Consider the following 24,627-nt stretch of genomic DNA (forward strand, 5'->3'; position numbering starts at 1 on the left):
GCTGGGGAAAGACAGGATGAGTAAGAATTACAGAAGCGCATCTGACCACTGGACTGTGGAAAAGGCTGGAACAATGGCTGACATCATCCATGGGCTGAAAAGGAGCACAAGAAGTTGAAGCTGATGATGCAACGGGAGGAGAGCTGTGAGAATGGCACATGCAAAATTTAGCAGCTACTTTTTCTATGACCTGAAAGCTTCAAAAACAGAAGCCAGGAAAGATAAACAGAAAGTTGTTAATACACTTAATAGAGACAATAAGGTGAAAGTTGGAATCTTTATCCTTGTAAACAAATAATATGAACAAGATGGTGAAAATCCAACAGCATGTTTGAGAAGAAGGTTTGGATACTGAAAAGATGCATAGAGAGCGTTGAAGAGATGTTTTTTGATATGGCCTGAGTGGAAAGAAATGTTCACTTGCAACAGAGCAAAGGGATGAGGGAAATTGAGAAAAAAAATACTAAATTACTTTTGTTTATGATTAATCTGGTTTGACGTAACAGTCTTCAGGATAGCTGTGAAAAATTAAGCATGAGATACAGGGCAGAGACATGATCAACGAGAAAAAGCAGGTGTTATCTGATGAAACAGATAACTACTCAGTCTGGTACCAACAGGAAAAGGAGAGAAGGGGAAGACAGCCCTGCACCATCCCCTTTAGACACTGAGTAGAAGGAGGTGGTCACACACCACAAAATGAAAAGGCAAGTTTGGTACAAGAAGTTATACAGAGATTTTATCTATATGCTTCTTAGCATGATACTCCATTTGACTTGTCCAAACAAGGACTGATTTCATTATAGCTGCTAACTCAATTTTGAAGACTCAGCTCTGGTATCCAGCACTTCACTGTATCACACTGACATCCCATGTTTTAAAGAATAAGGTGAGGAGGTAGGCAAAGAATCAAGGAAAAATAGTACCACTAATCCCAGTTAAGAGGACGGAGAGAGGACTAGTTTAACAATTCACTTCAAATACAACTAAGCAGTAAGAAAAGATGAACCCAGAATATGGGTCTAATGACCTTGTATGGAAGGAGACATCAGAAACCCTGGTAAAAAATGCTCCACTGAATTCCAGGGTACAGAGACAGATGGGAGGAGAAAATAAGAAAGCAGTTAGTGTGGAGACCATGAACTCGGAGGTGAAACAATAAAGACAACAGGAATAGCAGGTGTTCAGACAATGAGGAGAATGAGGAAAGCAGAGCTTGCACAGGGAATGAAGGAGAAAGGAATTAGGACAGATGACTAAAGATTGACAAGCATGAGCGCAATAGAGCATCTTAAAAGTTCCCTTCCAATCAACACTAGGATACCAAGTAAGGCAAAAACACAAATCCAATCACAAAAGTCTTTCAGAACCAGAAGAGAGGGTGGAAATGAAGAAAGTAAACAAGGACCTCAGCAAGGCATTTTGAAAGGGTTTTATGAAATTGCTCCTGTGATTAATGTACTAGGAGAAGTAAAGAACAGCATAGTGAATGGGGTTTTTTGCATCTTTTGAAGGAGAAAGAAGTTCTGGGAGATTACTGCAGTGACTTTGCAAGCAAAAAAAAAAAAAGGTAATACCCAAGAACAGCTGTCAGGAAATCGTGCATTCTATGAATTAAAGAAATGAAAAATAAAAATTCTGTTATTGGAAGAGTATCATCACCCAGAGAACACTACCATTGTAATCTCCTATCAGGACACAAAAGTTTTGAAAACTTGTGCCTACAGGGCTGAATAATTCAGATCTAAAGAGACTAGGGTAAGCACATCCAACTATTTAGAATGAATATTTTTCAACAGGCACAGAACCTAAAACGCTCCCAAGAAACATTCGCCTACATGCTACACATAATCCAAATTAGTATTTGGAAAAAAAAAAAAAGTTGGATGTGTCTCTGCAGGATCATGATCAAATCTTATGCAGCAAATTAACACAGTGAAAAAAATTACCAGAAAAAGGCTGTGAGGGTACAAATACACATGATGATAGTAGGCAGAAAGATACTCACTGAATCCTCGTCTTGAATCATCTGAACTAAATTATCAAGTACTGGAGTGAGATTTCTGAGGGAAGAAAAGTTAGGAAGACGATGAAATCAGCAGCTTCTCCTCATCCATTCTCTTGTGATTTAAAAGAAAGAAAAGCCTTACTTGGATTTCATGTTGTTAAAGTTTTTGCCTAATGCCAAGTGTCTTATCGATCGGTTTTTACTAAGCCAGACTACAAGGGTTGAGAGGTCAGATTCTAGGCCTGTAAAGAATCAGATTAGATTAAGAATTAAAATACATTTTCACAAAAGACCCAGACAGGCTCTGATTAATAACACTATACTCATTCAGGTAACTGTATCAGTGTACTAATTTCCAAGAGCTCTGGAAAAAATTCCATTCTTATACTTTTTTTTTTTCCCTCTTTTTTGTCTGTGTTTTTCTATGAAAATAAATGCTTTCTCTAAAATGAGTACTTTAAATCTCCACCCTAATCAGCCACTGAAGGCATCTCTTAGACACAGAAGAGAAACGTAGTCCCTTATCCACAGTCCAACCACCTAAGGGTAGTTCCTTGCATAGTCAGGAGAGTTTAAAGTTCCTTTGAGAATTTTGAGACCACACTAATTGCTATTTAGTCCTAGCAGAGCTTTGTACCAACAAGGTCTCCAAGTCTTCAAGTGCAAAAAGGCTAACATAACAGGCTATGAATAAAATGACCTGAAAACCAAGCCAAATTTTATTCTACTCCTGAGTAAGAAAACTAGCTTGCTGTAGCACTGTATTTCCAAACTAGCGGTGTATTTGAAGAGTCCACTAGTCAGATTACAATGACTTAGGATCCAGATCCGCAAGATAATTTAGATGTCAAATAGCTATATTTATAGCAATCAATCTGTTTGCATAATTGGGCTGAGTCAGTAGCAACCAAAGCTTTCCACTTGCCAACCCATCCCATCTTTCTTGGGCATTCAACTGTACTGGGAGTCTCTGAAATACTCCTGCATTTGGCTGTCAGAGGGGTAAACACAGCAGGTGAATTCTTCCACTCCACACATCTACACTTTGAGTTTGCAAGATGAGAAGCCAGCTGGTGTTCCCAGCTAGGGTGCACAGAGCCTCCAAAGCAGGAATGATCCAAGGCTCTTCCAAAGACTTAAACAGGCGTTCTCTGATCTGAAACTGGTTGACCGTTTGCTCCAAATTTCCCTCTCTTGTTTCTTAAGCATCATGACCTCGTCTTCATTCTGTATCTGGTCTTTCTCTTCTTTCACTACATTTTCATTTCTCTTTTAGGTTCTCATCCTTTTGTACCTAAACCCACTTTCCTCTAGATGACGCTTGCTGCATCAATTTATTCTTCTGTGTTACATTTACCTCAAACAACATAAAATTCTGAGGGTACAGTTAGTCTATAAACATTTCTTATCTATTCTATAGCAATAAGAGTTCTTGGTCCGAGACGATTCCATAACCAATACAGCCAATAATCATAAAGCAAAAGTGACCATCCTTGATTATACCATGAGCTGAAAGAAAAAGCGTTTCTCAGACTCCAGACTTGCATGACCCTCCATCCCTGTTCTGTGTACTTACCATTGTCTGAAATATCTAGGCTGGTGATATTGTGTATTTCTGCTATGCATCCTTCCAAGACTTGTGCACCTCCCGATCTTAACTAAAGACAAAACATCATCCATTTTGGCAAACCAATTATGATTTCAAGATCACACAGGAAAGAGTGGTAGGAGCTTTGTGAATACAGAAGGCACTACCAGTGGCAAAAACAACAGCAACAGAAGTTACAGACATCAACATGACAGCGTATGCACACATTCCTACTATTCTCATCCTTCCCTCTCACTATTTGCATACAAATGAGAAAAGAGACTTTCTTTCCTTTCTGATAAAAATACTGCTCAGCTCTTGAATCAGGAAAAGATTTAAACCTTGCAGACACAAGGAATCATTTCGCACTTGTGCCAGGCAGTGACTGTAGGACTTTGGTGCAGGTTCTCTTCATGAAAAAGCCAGGATACTTCCGATATCCAGTGAGAAAAAAAAAAACAAACAACTTAGCTCAGCCTATAAGCATGCAATGCTGGTTACCCTTGAGCTCCACTACAGTCAAGGCTTATAGTGAGCATCTTCTTTGAGCTCCTAGCACAATGCTAGGGCATTCAGATCAAAGATAAGCAGCAAATTAAAAATAAAAAATAAAAAAAAAAATATGTTTCCCTATCACTGAAAAGAAAATTTAAATAATCCAATTGTAAAATGGCCACAAAAGGCCATAAATAAGAGAAATCAGTAATCTACCTTATTCTTAATTTAAAAATAGGCATAAAAGAGAAAAACTGCAACAATAACAAAAATGCCTAGCTGGAAAGTATCAATTATGATATTATTAATCTGCAATATTAAATTAATATAAAAGAAATGTCAGGATTTAATGAAAAAACAATGAAATGGCCTAGAAGAAAACATCAACATTAAGAATAAAAGTTATTAAAACTTAACACACTTATTTACTAATACTATTGAATTAAACAATGTAAAATTTTTTTCCAGAGAAGCAAAGCATTTTCTTATTTCTTGCAGCTACGCAAACTATATGAAGTGCATTTCACTTTATGAACATCCCTCAGAAATAGACTTCAGACGAAGAGGGGAGAAGTTCTACAAAAACTCTATTTTTCCATTTTCCGTTTTCGTTTTCCCTGCTTCAAAAAAAGTGAAAGCTTTTTCAAACATAGAGTAGCCTTTTCACCTCCTGTGCATAAAAAATGAGTAATATTTCACTTAGTTTACTTGGCTAAATATCCTGAATCAATCTAATGATCTTTCTGTGTATAGTCACTTTTATCCATGCTATAATTAAGGAACCACGAATACCTTCAGAAGTATTTTTCAATCAAGACTTGATTCGGCACTTTTTGGAAAGTTTGATATATGTGATTGGTTAACAAGCAGCTCAACAACTTGGCCTGAGCATTTAAAGAACAGTGGTGGTCAAGGACAAAGTCTAAATTATAAATCACATCTGGAAGCATAAAAAATGCAGAACGTAAGGCATCTTTCCTTTTCTGCGTAAAACCAAGCCTACTTATCCTTCATCCTATCCTCTCAAGAACTGGCCAGATTAACGTCTGTATTTGGGCCAGAAGTGGTACAATTTTAACTCAACTTTATTTTTGTAAGAGTATTTGTAGTATTTGTTGTATGAATGCCAAAATCATTCCGTTTTTCTCTGTGCTGCGCTCTCAGCACGGCCCACCACAAAACAGCCATTCCATAATGGAATGTGCCACATCTATTACTGCAGAATCTATGGAACTGGCAGATGATACGCACTCTTGGATTGTTTGTTGGTATGATAAAAGTTCTATACACTAAAATTATACTCACAATAGAATCCAAATGTTTATGCTATATACACTTTGAGGGTTGAAGTGGGCAATTTTTCAGAAGCAGCTTTCAATCTTGTACCGATAACTCTATGTTCAAAATCTTAAATACACAAACATTTCATATGCACAAATTCATCTAAGGGTGATGATAACAACTTGACTTTTAGGATCAAAATTGATTGCAACTGTATTAAAATTATTAATATATATATAAAAAAATATATAAACAGAGTAATTGAAGGGCTATTTGTCAATGTGGACTGTGATACTCTACAACATCTCCTATATGACATACTTCTGAGACTACAAATACAAGCTCTTATTCAGAAAATGAAGAACAAGCCTTCAACAACTGAAAATGTCAATTGTGTTCAAAGCTATGACATACCAATATGGGAAGGGCAAACAAAGCTGCTTACTGATTTAGTAATTAAGGTAAAGCACAGAGGGTACTTACACAGTGACCAAGCTAAGGGAAGCAGAAGGGAAAAGAGTGAAATACATCAGTGCTGAACAGGTAGAAATAAAAATGTAATTTTTATAGTAAAAATAATAAAAAAATCCAAACAAGCAAGCAATATAAAATGATTAAGCTTGGAGTTAATATACCAGAAAATTATGGGAGCAAATGAAAAGTGGTGGGAGAGGGAAGGAACAGAGAGATTTATCCTTCCATAGTTGAGTACAGCTTGTCTGATGTAGGAAAGAGGAGGGCAAAGCTGAAGCATCAGCTTACTAGCCTCCTAACAGCGTGTGCTCGCAGGAACTGGGAGTAGCGCAGGTCACAGGCTCCAGAGCTTCCAATGGCTCTGTTTCTGGGTGCAGATGACCCTGCCCAGCTCAAAGAGGGCAGGGAGAGGTGGAGCAGTACCCTGCAGTGCTGGGCCTACTGAGAGTACTCCCAGCTCCTGGCACATCAACTCCCTTTCTGGTGGAAGCATAACTTCTTCTTTCCAAAGCACATGAGAATGGATAAAGCTCAGTGATGTGAAAAAATGTTAAGGGAAGGATTTAAGGAAGTGCTGTCTGTTTGGAGGGACCAGTCATGAGAACGCAACACTGCAAGCTGGGCATGATTCCTTCCTTTCTGTCATGAGTTGGCCATGACCGCTTGTGCTTTGGTGTCCAATAAAGCTAATCACCCCTTAAAGGGCTCCTCCATATCCCACCCTGGGGGTTATTTCATGAAAGGATAACATTTCCACTCCTGTCAGCCCTTGTTGATTTACATGCTAATTTAAACTCTAATTTACTTATGTTTGTGTTTTATCAATTTATTCTTTTAAGGTTATGATTACAGGACTTCATTTTTGTTATTTTAATTACTCCTCCCTTTTCCTTCCTCCCGCTGAAAGAAAAATTATCATCCGTCTGATCTCTCTACTCAGAAGTCAGAAGCATGGGTACTTGACTTGAAAGCTTTTCTATTTGAAATTTACATGTAGTGCTCTTCAAAGTATCATCATTTTTTAAAAAAAGTATGAAATATCAAATCAAACTATGAAATGCATTCACAATGGTTTGTTTTTTTCTTCATAAGGAAATTTGTGCATATTCCAAAAGCAATCGACCAAAACTTCAACATGTTCACCAAATTGCATGTTTTCTACTTAAAAAGAAAACATTGCATTTGAAAGGCACTTCCAGAAAAAATAATACTCAGATGATGGACTTCGAAAGATCTGCCTAACAAGCGAGAGGCTTTCTTTGCAGCTTCAACAGGAAAGGGTGGCCACTCAGCTACAGAAGGCCTCAGCCAAAGCTAGTTCATGTTGGTTTTGGCAAAAGCCCACACAGTTCTCTGCTTAACTTTGCCTCACTGGCTCCCCAGGGTCTTGGCTGATCTTTTGTAGCCACGCAGGTATCACCCTGCAAGAATATGGACAATCCTGAGAAACAAAGTGCACAGCAAAGCACGGAGAAGCAAGGTGGAACAAGATAAAGAAAACCAAGGTGCAACATTGTTTTTATTTCTTCTTGAGATATTTAAAGCCATTTGCACAGTGCCTCTTAAGTTAATGGCATGCTTCAATCAACTTTTACCAAAGTTCCCTATTGGCCTGAATTAATTAATTGATTAGGAAAGCAAAATTTCTCCCAAGGCTAAAAAACAAACCTGCAGAAGAGGAAGCATGTCTCTGGTTTTGAAGGAAGACAATCAAACCACAGACGCCTCCAGGGCATGCAGCTTCCTGCGACCCATTCAAATTCGGGCTCCTGGGAAAGTCCTACTGCAGGGTCCTGTGTAATCACACCTCCAGAGAGCAGAAGCTGCCAAGCAGCAAACAGCACACTGGCTCGGCATTTAGAACAGCTACACTGCAAGGAGGGTTTTGCCATTCAGGTGCTTTGAAACTCTCTGCTCATTATATAGGATGCCGTAACTCACAGCAGCTCATTTTTACCATAACCTTTCCCACAACTTTCGACTACAGAGGAAGAACATGTCACCCAGTGGATTTCAAGGGAACTCTAATCATTGCATCTTTTGAACACATCCTGATAAATATTCCTTACCTCACAGCTACTGAGATCTAAAGCCACCTCCTTCAGATTGTGATTGCAAGCCAGGCCTAATAAAAGCGCTCTGAAAAAGATCAATTTTAGAATCATTTAAAAAACAAAACAAACCAGCTTTACACCATCATCATCTAAGCGATCACAGGTTAATACGCATATAACACGAAGAACTGTTTCAAAACAAAACCACACCAGTTGAGCAGTTACTTCTTAATTGACAATGGCTGCACAGACCTGCCACACTTAGAACACTCCAGCAGCTTCAAAAACTGGAGGGATGTAAGGCTAATCAAGAAACCGTAAAGCTAATGCTACAGCAACACTTACTAACATTCATTACAGACAATTTCTCTTCAGCATTTGCTTTCAAAGTGTATCAAATGATTACAAAAGGAGTGTTCTGTTGAATGACTGCACTAACTCCCTGATTTTCCAAAAATTCAGGAAAAAACAGGGGTTTTAATACCTGCAAGATGCAGCACAGCCAGTCATTTCAGCCAGGCATGGTGCCTGTAACACTCAAACACTGGATCGTGTTCAAGTATCACAGAACTCTCCACTTCTGCAAGCCAATAAATATTTACGGATTTCCAAACGGTATTCCCACACAACAGTATCGTTTGTCTTTAGGCAGAATGGCAGAGAAGTGTATCAACGACTGATTATGATTTTCATAAATCCACCTTTAAAGCCTTACATTCTTACAGAATATTGTTTCCACGTATAAAAGTTAATGTTAATATCACCTTTGTATTAATATTGTCAAATCAGAAAGCACAATGGTAAGTGTTTTAGAGAAGGAGCAAACAGAATCTGAGTATAGCTTCTAGTACCTTTAGAATAGATGCTGCTTTGAATTAGTTAATACAGAAACACAAGGACTTCCTCCCCAAACTTCATTTTGGCCAAAAGCAAGCTAACAGAATCCAAACTACTGTAGCATGGAGATAAAAAACAATCCATTTTGCTGAGCTATTTGCCTATACACTTGCTACTAAGTACGTAAAAGCCATATTTAAGATACGTATGCCTTGGGAAGGTTTTCCTTGTAAATCTATTTATATTTGCCCTGCAGGCATAAATGTTTACCAGACCCTCACTGTTAACAAAGGCAAATATCTTGTGCTTAGTTACTTCTTAAGCTGTTAATATAGAGACTTTGAAAAAAAAAAGTGAAAGCTCTGCAACAGTTTTTACAAATTTTCAGATAATCCTTGTCTGTATTTCCTTCCCAAACACACTTTTATTCAAAGTCAGTCTGGCTAATGATTACTTGCAAAGAACTTCCTAAACATTTTGAGACAACAGAAAAAAAAATACAGTGTAACTACTAAAAAAATGCAAATTAAAAAAGAGACACAGTGCTGCTTCAAATGCAGTCTCTTCACAGGAAGAAAAAAGGGTTGGTTTTTTTTCCCCCTAACTTCTTTCCTACAAATTTAACCTAAGAGAATCTCATGATTTCTCAATTCTTTGTCATGAAAAATCACCAGCATTCAAAGGCACTGAAGGCAGATATAATTATACTTAGCTACTATGTTTAATCTCACACATGGCAATACATGGAAAGGTCTTGTCAACTGTGGTGCACGTAGAATGCAAGAATTGGCCTTGTAATTAGCATTTGCATGAGAAGCTTATCAGAAACTTGTCTTGTTATAACACTGACAGATCAAAATACAACTTTTGGCAAAGTCTGTAAATGAACAAAAATGCCAACATGCACTTACACAAGAAAAAGAGTATAAACTGCTTCACTCAGTTTAAAAAAAAAAAAAAAAGAAGGAGCTGTGCTGGAATATTAACTATATTAACTACGTACAAGAACTGAAAGCACTCCTTGCCCACCCACTATGTGGCATCCTCGCAGTACAGCTTTATTAGCAAACCTCCTCCCTGAAAGGCTTCACTTCATTAACAGGTCCATCACTGTACAAACAAGTACATCTCCTTCCCTGAGTGCACTGATTAACCAGTATCTTTAAACTCACTGAGTCAGCGTCCGCGATTAAACATACCACAGCTGTTGATTGAAAGGAAGTTGATAAGAAATAAATCAAATAACAATTAATCAGGGGAATTTGGGACTCAGGGTGTCAGGTATCCGCATTTTATCTATACTTTTTTCTGCAGGCAGGCTTGATCTTGAATCACACATCCAACTCTGTGACCTCTGGTTCATGGACACAAACCAGGAACTTCTCCTTTGTCACAGGACAGTTCCAAGGCTCACACTGTCAAAGTTTTTGACATGCACTGATCAAAGATGTCAGAGGAATACTATTATTGTACACTATGCCATTTTTATTTTTCCTTCTAGAAATTATCCCTCATGTGCTACTGCAATCTTGGCAATGACAAATAAGTCTGTCTGAAAAAAGGTTGTTCCACTTTCTTGTCTTTAAAGAATCCTATGGTCTTGATTGTTCTATAGAAGTTTTGTAATTTCTTATAGTTAAGACCAAAAGGCTAAGCAGCTCCCCCAGGATATAGCACATTCTCGGTCTTTTCAACACCAGATTAACTTCCACAAGATGCTTTTCAAGTGTATTAGTCAAGTCATACAGGGTTTGAGAAGGAAAGCAAGGTGTACTGCAGACCATAGTTCTCTGTACTGTTGTGAAATACATGCAGTTCAGACTGAAGAAAAAACTCAGGCCAGAGAAAAAAACATATCAAGGTAACTATAAAAAAAAATATTAAGAGCCCTGTCCTACCTTCTAGGCAGAGGTGAACACTGACATCTGATCAAAACAAAAGACCACCATGCCAAAATGCCAGCTAGCTGAGAGTAGCATGGACACTGAGACCATCTGTGTCCAGCTGGACTTTGGACAGATGCTCCTTTCTGGAGCTGTCTGTGCTGGAGAAAGAGGTTACTGCTCTCAGCTCACCCTACGCTACCCATCACTGCCTCTCTACCTTCTCCAACACCAGTCATGCGAGTAACTCCCTCTAACTCAATTCAGGCAAATTGAGTCAGATAAGCTTAAACATTAACAGAGTAGATTTCTGCTAATACAGATCACTTTGGCTGAAAAGGACTAGGAAGATCTCGTTTGCTGCACAGCTGGCAGATCAAGGGCTCACAAGTATTTGGGATAAATTAATACAGTAACATCTTCCCTGAGCACAGACAATTGTAGAGCACTCACCTGACAAAACATCTCTCACTCCAGGAGATATTCAACATGCCAAGAAGAGCTAAATATGAACCATAGTATTTGGGGATTCTCACCTTTCCTAATCTGTGTAGATATACTCAATGTCTCACAGCATTCTTTTTTTTCCTGTAGCACTGATAAGATTGTCTTGTGTATTAGTCACACACATCCTTTGTTCTTTTCGCTTCATTAAATATAGCTCCCTGCTGCCCTCCACCACAGAGCCAATAGCCCTAAATTAATTAAAATCAACCAATGTGTTTCTCAATAATCACTTTTTGTTTGAAAAGACATCAGTACCATACCTTCCTGATCTTGGTAAAGTCTAAGCAAGCAAGACAGCAACCAAGAGCATGATAGTGAACAGAGTGAAAGATCAGAGTTAAATAGGCTCCCACAGTTGAATGTTGATTTCAATCCAGTGCATCTTACTTAAGCATCATATTGTACTGTCCTTTCCAATGTCAAATTGCATTAAGAAAAAATATCCCAAAACAATGAACACTACTCTTTCCTGTGTGGCACTTGTCAATTTTCTCTCCCTTATCTCCCCTCCGACTGTATCAAAAGCTTTTCATCCAGTACTCACTAACTACTCTTTATAACCCAGGTCTCTGATTTTGCCATTAACTCCCATTCATTCACTACTCACTTGCTGAGCTACTGCCCACTTCCCTTCCTTGTCCCCCCTCAGGAGGTGAGCTCCCAACCACACAAGTATACGTACATACACATATATATCTACATCTGTGTCCAGGTTAAGATTTTGGAGGTGTGTTCCCCAAAATAGTTAGTGAACATGTGTAGTTGTCCACTACAGATAGGGTTATGTATGCTTTAATGCGTATTAGCTAGCAAGTTGACACTCTGGAAAGGACCTTGTCTTTAATTTAGCCCAATAAACACAAGGATTCTGCCAGAATCACAGAATGATCAGTCTAGATAAGACTTATCTATCTAGACCTATCTTGACTTTAAACCACACCTTTAAATTTTATGTCCGGAAATTTCATTCAACGCAGTTCAAAACTGCACACACGGCACGGGAAGGGTGGCACAGTGCTCCACAATTTCCCTCAGCCTGCATTAGGCTGTAAGAAGAGCTTCTCTCCGGTACCCAATCCACATCACCAGAACCTCTTAGTCACAGAAAGGGTGACATACAGCAAAGAGACGCATTACACTTAGCATTCCTAGAAGCTGCTGCCATCGTCTCTCCCCTCAAAAGGAGGGCATAGCTCTGTGCAATAGGTCTCTCCTCCCAAGCACTGCAACAGGTTCAGTTTCGTAACGGCTGTTGCAATGCCGCAGTCTCAAAGGAATGACGCTCACACAAGTACATAATCCCATTTTACTGTGAAGCAGTTTTGTTCATAAGCCACAAAGTAAGAAATATATCACACAAAAAAAAATGTTGATGGAAGCTAACAGCCGTGACATTCCCACAGAACAAAATATGATTAATAGTCTCAACTGTGAGATGGAAACATTTCTTGAATGTGTGATCATTATGAAACTCACTCTTGCAATATCAATAATGTACAATTGGGTGGGAAAAAAAAGGCAAGATCCTTTGCCCTTCATTTTTAATGAGGCGCTCACATAATAACAATGCAAACTAGGTTTTAGACAACAGGAGAAAATGGAATGAAATTCTTACTTCAGAGGCTCAGGAGGGAGTTTAGTTCCCGAAAGATTAATCTGCATCAAAGCAAGTGAGCTGCTGAAAAACTGTTTGAAGGAGGGAGGAACTTCTTTTCCTTTTCTGTAAGTAAACAAATTCAGTAAGAAGCAACATCTAGACACTCCTCATTTCAATAAATGGTGAATGCAAGCCATTAGAATTGTAAGGCTCTTTTACACGTTTAATCTGCTCTACCTTCAACAGCTCTGTAATCAGTGGCTCTCAATTAGCTTAGAAATATAACGTCATCAAAATGTTGATTCAACAAGCAACTCAGCATTGCACTGCTGCACAGAAGACATTGCTATCTAGCTTCTGTTTGGTGAACTATAAAGAACGATCATTTAGATCTAGTTAATAGTGAACATCCTTATATCTTATGGTCAGAAGATCAAACAGGACATTACAAAAACCCTGAAATTGCCTTTTCACCACTAGAAACAATTACTCACTGCTGGAGTAGCTTACCTCCAATTAGGTATCATCTCTGATATAGACCCAAGACACTGATTTGAAGAAAAAGCTAATGTTAATATTTCCTACAATGCAAGTAATCTACAATGTTAATGTTTAGTCTCAAAGTGTTTGAAAGGAACTTCCTCCCAGAAAAGGACAAAAAAAGAACAGTATTTGTAACCGTCATTGAATCATGAAAAATACAAACTCCACAAACTGAATTTGAAGAGGAGTCAAGTCAGTCAGACTTCAAAGCCTGACATTATGCCTCTTAGAGACAAAAGATATATAGAGAGACTTTCCACTGCACCAATATCACAAAAAAACGTATTAGACAAGGCAGCTTATTTTACAGCCATCTAGCAAAAAGTGGAAAGGGAACGAAAGTATTTTGCTAGGAATAAATAATACCTATTTCATAAAGCACCAAGGCTTCTAAGACTTGTCATAAAGTGTTAGATTTCTTCTTAAAAGATACGAGAGCAAGAAATTATAAAACAAAATATTGCAGGAGTTGAAAGCAATAACATTTAAATTGTACCTGTGAGAAAAGAGAGTTCTAGAGAGGCTAAGAACAGCTAGATGCTGAAGACATCCACGAAGAAGGGCTCCACACACCTGGTTGAAAACAAAGACGACTAATTTTACTTTATATTAACTCAGAGAAGTACCTAGGGATAGGAGGTAGGGAATGTTTCCTTGGTTTTTGAATCTCCACAAAAAAACATGTTTACCATATCTAGCGCACACTCCGTGTTGGATAAATCCAGATGAACAAGGGCATTTGGCTGGGCCAAAAAATTGTACAGGCTCTATAATTAATGGAGAAAAAAAGAATTATCCATGTTAATTTTGGTATTATGACACCAATTACTGGGTCAGTATTTCTCATTACATTTTAGTCTTTTATAATAGCACTGCAAGAGTTGTGCCTGAAACCTCTTTTCACCTAACCAATACAACCTGTTTTACTTTTGAAGGCTATCATTTCTTAAAACAATAGGGGGAAAAATGGTGCTCAGGCTACATTTACCAAACATTACTGTTAATGCACAAGTCTTGAGTTACCTTGCAATTCACTTTCACAGCAAATGATAATTAAGGTAGTTAGAAATACCTTGGAACGTGACTCAGATTGCTGTTACATTTCAGAAAGGCTAATTGGTTTGTAAGTTTAAGCCAGCCTCTTTAAGCACAAGGGAAGAAACTAATTTGCGTCTGAAGCCCATGGTTATTTCTTAACATCTGCAGCACATTAAAGGTTTAAGGGAAAATACAGAAAAGGTAACAAGATTTTAATATTGATGACTTCAATACTGCATAGGATACGTCATGTAAACGTGAGCATATGTAAAACTTCTTATTATACGCTGTTTTATTTTGGGCTTTTTCCAGTCTCAGAGCACAACAAAGAAAGATAAAAATATGACCTAATTCACAGAAACATGGAACGCTCAACTCCACATGAAATCCAGCCAAACAGAGCATGTTCAACACTTCTAAAATAGATCCATCTTTCAAAAAATTAGGTCACTTAGCCTCTATACCTACAGGGCAAGAAAGGTCCCTGCTTTAAAAATCCCCATGCTTCGCTAGGGATTATTTTAATTGTTAAATAAAAGGATTTCCTTACTCCTGTTGGAAAACTGTTCCACAGATTAAGAGATCCCAATGATAATAATCTTGTTATTTGAACCGTAGCTCTCCTATCTGACAGGCTAAGAAAAGCTCAACTTTTTGTATATTTATGTCCCTCAAAATATTGTAGATAGACAACAGATTTCTTTAAGCATTGCCTATCAAAGTTGTATATTTTATTTTACTTTTTGTTCTTATATTATTTGATATGTTATTCTCTCTTAAAGAGTAATTCACTCTGTGTCTGTATTTACATTTAACTATTTGTTTGCTACCTTTTAAATCCTCTTGTCCCACTAAAACTTTCACCTCTTATGTCTGAAAAGACTAGTTCTTTGAATATGCTGATGAATTCGAAACTAGTAAGACCTGTGAAAAAGTCAGTCATGTCCTACTGCACTTTAAATTATAAGATTGAGTGACTTTAGTGTTGCATATTTTAGATGCTCAATACTTAAAGAATTCAAAACCTGACACTTACACGTACACAACTTTTGATGTGAGAGAGAAACATGGGTGTCATGTTCAAAAAGTGAATATGTACAAATTGAGAACTAAGTGGATTTTTGTTTTGCAGAAAACAGAGCTGCATCTCTATGACAAGTGATAAACTGAACAAAGGAATGCAAAAAATAATTACATTCTTCAAAGAATCATCAGCTTCAACAGCATGTGTCAAGGAAGTGCAAAGATTTATTTATACAAACAAAAATACTGAAAATCAGAAATTAAGTCTTTCCAAGCCAAAAGAAATCATTTGTTTCCAACCTTCCAATGACGGATTTATAATACACTTAAAACTAAAAAGAACATGGGGGTCTTTTAGTTGTGTTTTGGTCACTTTCAAACAGAACTCAGGAAGCATGGTATGTCCACTGAAACAAGTGCTACACTTGCAGTTTTCTCATTTATCCATAGAAGCCAAGGACTAATAGCACGAACTAAAATTGTGTGGATTTGTTTAGTTGTGTGGGCAATTTAATTCTCTGACTGTATACTGAAGAGTAGCGATCAAAATGTTATTTTCTATCCCTATTAGAACTGTATTGAAATCAAGGCAAAAAAGGATCTAGCCTTTCTCTTAACAATTAATTAAAATGTCCATTCATTAACTCCCAAATGAGAAGAAAGCACTTACTGAGAGATCATCCCCGCGGAGTGCATTCCCTGAGAGGTCAAGATAGACAAGTGTGTTTGCGATCAGCGAGTTGGCACTCAGTGACTGGGAAAGGCTATTCACTCCTGCCAAAAAAAAAGTCAGTACTCAACTTCGTCGGCCCTAGACAAAACCAGCCCAGATCCTGCAAATACACAGTATCTGTGAACACAGACATACACAAATGTTTAGTGACCTCCTGTTACCATCACTGTACTGCAGCAGAGGAATACAGATCACCAGGCAGACAGGAGACTCTTCCCTGCCACAGTATGCCTGGTTTTGCCTGGACCATGCTCCACCAGATGCCCAGTTGGAGCCACAGTGTGTTACAGGTCCCAGCTCCAGGGAAAAGGTCTTTTTGCCAAACCTACAGTGGCTTTAACAGTGCAATCCCATTTTGAAACAGATTTTTAAAACAGAGTTTACCCCATAATGCTAAGCCAGTGTCTTCCTGCAAACAACATTTAGATAAAAGTATCTGTGGAAGTAGATGAAAGTATCTGTGGAAGACCAAGTACATTAACAATTATAATCGCCAGAACTTCAAAAGCAACTGATGAGACCTAGAAATTAAAAGTATTTCAATTAACGTATTTGACTGTAATTTCAGAAAAATACTCAGTTAACTAAAATACCAAGAGATGCATAAAGACTCTCAGCTCCTGATCAAAACAAATATGTGTTTTTCACATTAAAATTAAAAAGCTCACATTGGGAACAAACCAGTCAGAGCTTTCTTCCTCCACAATTATTCAGCTTTTCCAAATACAAATTAAGATGTGGCTACTTCTAACTCCTTCAAATCTAACTTTCATCTGAGAGCTCTGTAGCTTATCACTAAGTTCTTAATTTGTTGTAGATGACTATTGCTGTCTTTCAAGCATTACATGCGTGTGTTTCTTACATATATAAGCATCACTGTGTCCTTTAGTAGATGCAATAGTTTTTTGGTAAGTGCCCAGCCAAAGCTATGAAGCAGGTCGGCGTTTTGATCTACTACACAATATTGGGAAATTTCTTAAAGCTACTGGTCAGTGAAAATGGACTGGCATTCATTGGATGGAACACGTCCATTCTTCACTTAAAAACTATTACAAAATGGATTTACCAGTGAGGATGTGGAGGAAGCAGCTAGCAAGCCAGACCAAAATACTCCATGTCAGTGCTTTAGTTTTCCAAGATTCAAATTTTAAGAAAGTCTCCCATGTTAGTAGTATGGCTCTTGGTTTCAGGAGGCTTTCGATACTGACAAGAATCGAAACACAGTGACATCTATGCCAAGTCTCAAAACTTTTCTGTTTGATGTAATTTTTCTTTTATCTTAATATTGCATTGTTGAATCCACATCCTATCTATAAAGACAAACCGCAAACAAATACTTTTGAAACTCTGAAAGATCTAAAAGTTCTATTAAACCACTAGAGCTTATAGCTCTGGATTCACTTTAGTGAGTCTTCTCAACAGCATTTATAAGCAACAACAAGAACTAGAAAACAATGTAACGTACTGTCAAAAATTCAGCATATACAATCAAGAACCAATTCTGGAAATTCAGGAGCAGTGTCTGAGTTTGGGGGAGAAAGAGCAGCTATCAAACCATCTGTAATGTTGTTGCTTCTTTCATGTTTTAAACGGGCCAACTGCTCAAAATCAGCCACATCTCTGAAGGCAAACAATGTGAATGAGGGATTTTTTTAATTAGCCTTTGGCTTGGGCTCAGAAAAGCAAGCCCTATCTTTGAGCACACTAGAATTTTCCATTTAACCAGAATCTTCAAATCAATAAATTTCTGTTTGAACTTCACCTACCTCATGCTATATTCTAACAGTAATATCACTTTCATTTGCAGACAATCTTTTATGCTCTTTTACTGCTCTCAGGAGGCTCAGAGAGTTAATAGCTCTCAGGAACTTTAAGATACAATATTTGAAGAAAGATCAGCTGGGAAGTTACCACCTGAACTTCACTTCTCAATCTTAGAAACCTATCTCAAATAGAAAACGCTTTTTAAATAAGGTCAAAACCAGTGAGAGATTGTACAGAATTTCTGAAACTGAAAAGTTCAAACTAAAAAAAGAAAAAGAAAAAGAAAGGCTGGGGGAAAAAAGTCCTTGCACTTTAGGGTCTACTGTATCCAAGATCCAAGGTCCCCTTTAGACTTGCCCCACAGAAAATATTATAAGTTCAAAAATAGCCTCCCAAGCTAAATCCGATTCACTACTGTCTTCTTAAGTTAAAGGAAAACTGGCTAAGATAGAGAGCTTTGCAGACAACCGAAGAGGTGAAGCTGAGTTCCCTCAGGTCCAGAGGATTATAAGAATTCCAATTTTAAGACACCGCATATACTATTTTAAGAAATACTGAAGAGCTACCATGGGACAATATTGATGGTGACATGTTACTCTCTGGAGAACAGATAGTTATTGCAATGCGATCCGGCTAGTCCGGATGTATATTGGAAAATATTTTCAGCTTTTGTTTAAAGAATGTCTTTAAAAAGTGGGTTAAAACTTTCTCAATTCTTTTCATAACCTCAGAATTCATTTTTACTGATGACAGTTTTGTGGATGAACTTCATCAAGTTGGCAGTTATTCTTTAAAAAAGATGGAAGTGTAGCTAGAGCGTTCTCTTGACTCAATGATCACAAGCACTTGCTGAAATCATTCACATCACATGAAGAAAAGCACAGGATGAACGAACATACCAGAACTGCATGAATTTCTGTCAATTCAATTTAATTTCAATCTAATTTCATGAGTCCATGTAAGGTTAGTCAAGATTCTCAATTGCTTGTCACCAAAAATAGAGTTAGCAGTGTGAAAAAACAACCCCAGAGTTTAATAAAGTCTTTCTAATGAAAATCATGATTGAATAAATTCCATATAGGGTTTACTATTTACTTAGGCATGACAAGAGCTACAGAAACGCATAAAAAACAACCAAAAAACCTTTCTCCTCATTCGTATTCCCCCAGGTCAACCCTTTAAAGCTTAAGGGAACATAGAATCTGCACTTCACAGAGCAATAATTAAAAGAATAGAAGAGCATGGCTTCTATCTGTTATCAACTAATGTCCTTCATAGACTGTAACTCATTCATCTTTTCCAGGTCATCAACATCTGTGAAAAAGCTGCAATAATGTCAGTGCATTTTTCTTATTTTTAACACTCATATTCTTACAGGAGATGCAGGGTTTGTGCAGTCTGTTTAAGAGTTCACTGTGCCTATTATCTGTAAAACAGCAATGCAAAAAATCCTGAAAGCTTCTGACTTGTGTTTCAGTACTGTAATTGCTTTTAAAATATATATACACATTTCAATTACAGTATCAAATCAGAAATTTGTAAATTATAAAACAAATAAGTCTTTAATCAGAGTAAACCACTTAACAGCCATCATCACAATGCTTGGTTTCATAAAATAACTGTGTGCAAAACATTTGGAAAATTCCGTACACATTTTTGCTTCAGACATGCTTTTGAAGCATATATGTAACATATCATAGAATCATAGAATGGTTAGGGTTGGAAGGGACCTCAAAGATCATCTAGTTCCAACACTCCCTGCCATGGGCAGGGAAACCCTCCACTACACCAAGTTGCCGAAAGCGTCATCCAACCTGGCCTTGAACACTTCCAGGGATGGGGCATCTACAACTTCTCTGGGTAACCTGTTCCAGTGCCTCATGTATATCACTTATGCCAATTCTAAATTCAATCAATTCTAAATTACAATGCAGGTTCAAGCCCAAAGCTTATAGAAGCTAATAAGAGTTTTTCAAAGTGATAAAGGTGACACAGAATCCAGCCTATGGTTCAGCAACCCAGGACTGCAAAAAAGCAGCTGCACTGTTGAGAACGTACATGTAATTTACAAATGTAAACCATTTACAGAATTAATTAATTTACAATCTGGTATCAAAGGGTATTATTAGGACGGAGGCCTGAAACTATTAACTTTTAGAATAGAAAAAGAGATATACTTATAAAACTCACCTTTAGGCGACAAGGAGGTTTTAGATAAATTTAAATGTTTCAGTCCCTTTGGAAGTTTGGCGAACTGGATGCTCAAAGATGACACACCTATTGGGGGAGTGAAGAGAAAATGGATGTTTTCAGGTTAACTGCGTGATCTCAGGTTTTCCCAGGAATCACATCGGGGCAACCTGTACTGGTGGAACTACAGGAGGAACTGCACTCACTGTGGGCCCAAAATGACCCTGTTTTTTTTATATCAATAATGTTCAAAATGACTGATGTAGTCAAGATCCCTTCTTGGCTAACCACTGAACAGACAGGGAATTTTGCTGTTGATGATCAATGAGCCAACTTAATTACTTCAAAACTAGATAATATATACATATTTTTGAGAAAGAATCAAAGGGAAGATATTACATGTCATACAGTCAGAACTTGGGAAATGTCAAAGCTTTACGGTTCAGCAAAAAAAAAAAAAAAAAATCACAAAATAAAACGTAACAATAGTACTTCATGCGAAACATCAAACTATTTTTATTTTCTTTTAAAAGAAGTGTCTGTCAAGGCAAAAGAGACACTTATGTTAGCTAACACAGCCCTCTCTTTCTGAGGCAAACCCTAACAATCTGAAACCTCCACCAAGTCATAATGGCCACTTAATTCCCTTACAGTATTCTACAGGTTACCACCTAGCTCACAGGCTTGGAAATGCTACAACAACTTGCGATCCCAAACAGTAAAAACCTCTTAAGATGCTGACACAGACTGGACTATCTCAGCACAAATCCAACAAAATTAAAAAAAAAGCTCTTTTCATTAAAGGCCTTTCTCAGCGTATCCAAGTTCCACACTCCATAAATTTAATCCCCCCATTTAAGCAAAAGATTGAAATTTGATTAAGGGGGCACATCCTAAATAGCAATGGAACCAATCCATGAAATATTTATTAGAGGAATAAATCAACACAGAAACTCCAGGCTTAACCTGAGGTGTGAAATATAGTCCTCTATAGCATCTCATTTGGTGAGAAAAGGGCAAAAAGAAAGGGGGTAGAGCCTTTTACTTGATTCAAAACACAGTAAATGAAAATGCTGATACTCTTCTCCACCTATGCAGACATGAAACAGTTCGCTGGTGTGTCCCATACATATGTTTACTCTGCTTTTATCATGCTTTAGCTATCATTGATAATGAAAGAGGTGCTACCTTGCAGATATTGTTGTAGGGGTTTTCTAAACACATTCTGTAAAAGCATGTTGTGTACGCTGGTGATAGGTGCAACATCCACACAGCTCAAACCAACACACTGTATTTCATTTGTACCACCAAAATATTAGGTCCCTGATGCCAAGGCATCATTTATTGTAAAGTAAAATGATAACTGGATGTCTTCAACAACTTTTAGAAAGAATTTATCAAGTCATATGAACAACATTTTCTTCCACAGCTCTTCTTTTTAGCTCCTCTGAAGTAGGAGGCTCAATCTATCTTAAGCTAGCCTCAGAATTTATATTCTGTAGCTGACTGTCCACATTGGTTAAGCTGATTTAGTCACAATATATACTCTTGAAATCAAAGTAGAGTTATGCTGACAAAAGAGAAGAAAAAGGAGTACAATCAGAATCATTACGAATATCACAAATGTAATTTTTCTTGTGAAGCATTTTGAGTAAGACACGCAGCAAATGATTTTACCTCTCCATCTTTGTATTTAGTCAACAATCTGCAGACCACTTACCACTTTAGCCAAGTTGAACAATTTTAACATCTTACTAGCACTGGGGGTTAAGGATCCATGCAGTTTTAAGATACAGGAATCAGATGCAGAAAAGAAAAAGTGCTTCTGGTCACTCAGGCCCTTGAACGCTCTTTAAGACATCCGTTATTGCTAATCTCGTAACAGAGATGAGAGCTCCAGTGGCAGAAGTAAAATTAACTGCATCCAGGCATACGGTTCTGAATTTGAGTATTTCTAGGCTTCAGTATGTTTGTTTTGCATTATTTTTAACAAAATAGGAGACTAAATTCTGATCCTAGTAGAGCCAAAAGCAAAACTCCCAAACCTTTAGCATAGCCAGATTTTAAAGCCAAGATTGATAATAAACTTTCCAGGTGTTAGTCTCACAAATATTGACAGTACCATAAAGGGAAGCCAATCACAAATTAAGAGACTGGTCTTAGTGTAAATCACTTCATATAAACACTGCTTTGTGTGTGAACTGAAGCCAGGTCCCATGCCTTTTAGTGAAACTAAACACACTTCCCATGTTATTGGAACAGGGACAGTTGCATTAATGTAATAATACAATGGCTTAACTTATTGGTACTCAATAATCTATCATAGCTTAGGGTGTTTGTTTTGTTCAAACGAGGCACAACAATATGTTCTTCCCCATAATTCACAACTGTGTTATTTTCCTTATAATTGCAAAATAATCTGGTTGAACTTCCAGTTCCTGCAGGTGATTTTCCAAGAAATATTTTCTGAAATCCGTATGTTTACATGAATCTCCACTACACCAGCTTTTACTTGTGAAATGCTTGCTGCCCCTCCAGCTTAATAAAGTCAAATCTACCTTGCACTCAGTGAATATCAGATCAGAGAACACATAAATCTTTCTTAAGCTGAAAAGCTGCAATATTTGCACATTGCAATTATAGTTAATTTCTCCTTAAGTACTCGTATAACTTACCTAATTCTCTAATGAAAAGGTCAAATTCTAATTGCATATGTGATAGGACTGAGATAATGAAAAAATCCTACTAATTTCTCCAAGTTGTAGTTTCTGCGTTTCATTTGTATCTGGTACACAGATTTCATAGATTTCATAGATTTCTAGGTTGGAAAAGACCTTAGAGATCATCTAGTCCAACCGTCCCTAATCCCCGTTAAACCATATCCTTAAGTAGTTCATCCACCCTATTCTTAAACACATCCAGGGATGGGGACTCAACCACCTCCCTGGGCAGCCTATTCCAGTGGCTGACAACCCTTTCAGAGAAGAAATACTTCCTAACATCCAACCTGAATCTCCCCTGACTAAGCTCATACCCATTTCCTCTTGTTCTATCACCCAACACTAATGTAAAGAGCCCTTCCCCTACCTCCCCACCATCCTTTCTCAAGTATTTGTAGGCTGTAATCAGGTCTCCCCTCAGCCTCCTCTTCTCCAGGCTAAACAGCCCCAACTCCCTCAGCCGCTCCTCATAAGTTTTATTTTCCAGCCCCTTGACCAGTTTAGTCGCCCTTCTTTGGACTCGCTCCAGGAGCTCAATATCTCTCTTAATTGCAGAATGGTTTGAATCTGTATGTTTGTTGAAAAGAAAGTACCCACACTGATATGTTTAAAAAAAAAAAATCCCTGCAGTGTAAAATACCTACCAAATGTCTGGTCATTTATTTTGCTTTCAAGACAAAACCAAGTTCCTTTCGAAAAAACCTTTCATATACCACAATCTAAATACACTTCTTCAAAAGCAGAATCAACAACGTAACAGCCTTTTTTCCAGCTTACAACAGAAATTTTTGTACAATGCAGTAAGGCCTACGGCACATTGTAATAATAATGCTGTTCAGCAAAACATTGGCTTTCATGTGGTATGGATTCTTAAGGGGGACAAGCAGTAATCAGCAGGCAAGAGGAAATTTGAAGAATTAAAGCAATTCATGTCAACCATTTGAAATAAAAAACTACTCTGAACAGGTTAAAACCAAAAATATTTTCAGACTTGTTTCTACTCAAAAGGAAAAGAGATATAAAAAAGAGAAAAAGAAAGGAAAAAAACCTTCCCATTTTTTTTTCCTCTCTGAACAAGCAAGAAAGGAGAGACGCCTACAAATCTCTGTGCTAACAACATTCTGAGTCAGGCAGGTTGTAAACAAAATGAACAGCTTTTCCATTTTGAACATGACAGTAAAGAGATTCAAGAATTTCTCCAAAACAAACCAAATAAAACAAGAAAAGGATCACTGTATAAAATTCTGATTTTTCTTCTGGCCCAACAAGAGCACAAGATAGTCTGATTCCAGAATACTATGTGCCTGGAATGCATTCAGTGAAGCAAATGGAAATCTCACATGGGCAGTGCAGAAGGGTCACCTCCAGACTGAAAGAATGTAACCTTATTTTAAAAATAAATGCCTCTCGGGTGAAAAGAGAGTAGACAAGGGAGGGGAATTATTTGATACGTAGTGAAATCACGCCTAGTGGTGCCCAGTCTGAGAAAAGCTGAGCTGTTCAGCTTGATTTTCCATCTCGTGGAGCCAACAGCACTTAGCTCCATAAGGATGCCAGTTATGCCAGTATCCCTGAACATCGCCAAGTACTGGCAACACGATGGACTAACACAAAGCTGAAAAAAGGAATAGTCTCAACACTGAAAATAAATATGGGATTATGGCTGAAATAAAAACGCAAAGCCATCAGGAAAATATAATCCAAGAAACAAAGTTGCCTTATGCCTCATCTTTCAACCGAGTACATTGCCTTTAAAAGTGCACAGCACTTTATTTACTCTCTAGTCCTAAACAGTCACTGTGTTCTATCTTCCTTTAAAAGAAACCTCTATGGAAATGTAATGAAATCTAATGAAATTCACGGTTGGTTTAAGATATTTAAATATTTCTCAA

At 37.6% G+C, this 24,627-nt stretch overlaps 1 protein-coding gene across 1 annotated transcript in view; it reads right to left on the bottom strand.

Annotated features, from left to right (window-relative positions):
* Nucleotides 1-24,627, bottom strand: part of CARMIL1 (capping protein regulator and myosin 1 linker 1) — a 193,732-nt gene that overhangs the window by 66,071 nt on the left and 103,034 nt on the right. The window contains exons 12-20 of the mRNA XM_086608525.1: nucleotides 20,016-20,102; nucleotides 15,999-16,102; nucleotides 13,957-14,034; nucleotides 13,764-13,840; nucleotides 12,743-12,847; nucleotides 7,916-7,985; nucleotides 3,585-3,666; nucleotides 2,151-2,250; nucleotides 2,009-2,063 (exon numbers count right to left, since the gene is read on the bottom strand). Coding sequence (XP_086464651.1) covers nucleotides 2,009-2,063; nucleotides 2,151-2,250; nucleotides 3,585-3,666; nucleotides 7,916-7,985; nucleotides 12,743-12,847; nucleotides 13,764-13,840; nucleotides 13,957-14,034; nucleotides 15,999-16,102; nucleotides 20,016-20,102 — 758 coding nt within the window. The remainder of the gene's footprint in view (nucleotides 1-2,008; nucleotides 2,064-2,150; nucleotides 2,251-3,584; nucleotides 3,667-7,915; nucleotides 7,986-12,742; nucleotides 12,848-13,763; nucleotides 13,841-13,956; nucleotides 14,035-15,998; nucleotides 16,103-20,015; nucleotides 20,103-24,627) is intronic.

Source organism: Tauraco erythrolophus, chromosome 3 (genome assembly GCF_009769465.1).
Source record: "Tauraco erythrolophus isolate bTauEry1 chromosome 3, bTauEry1.pri, whole genome shotgun sequence".
Taxonomy (NCBI): domain Eukaryota; kingdom Metazoa; phylum Chordata; class Aves; order Musophagiformes; family Musophagidae; genus Tauraco; species Tauraco erythrolophus.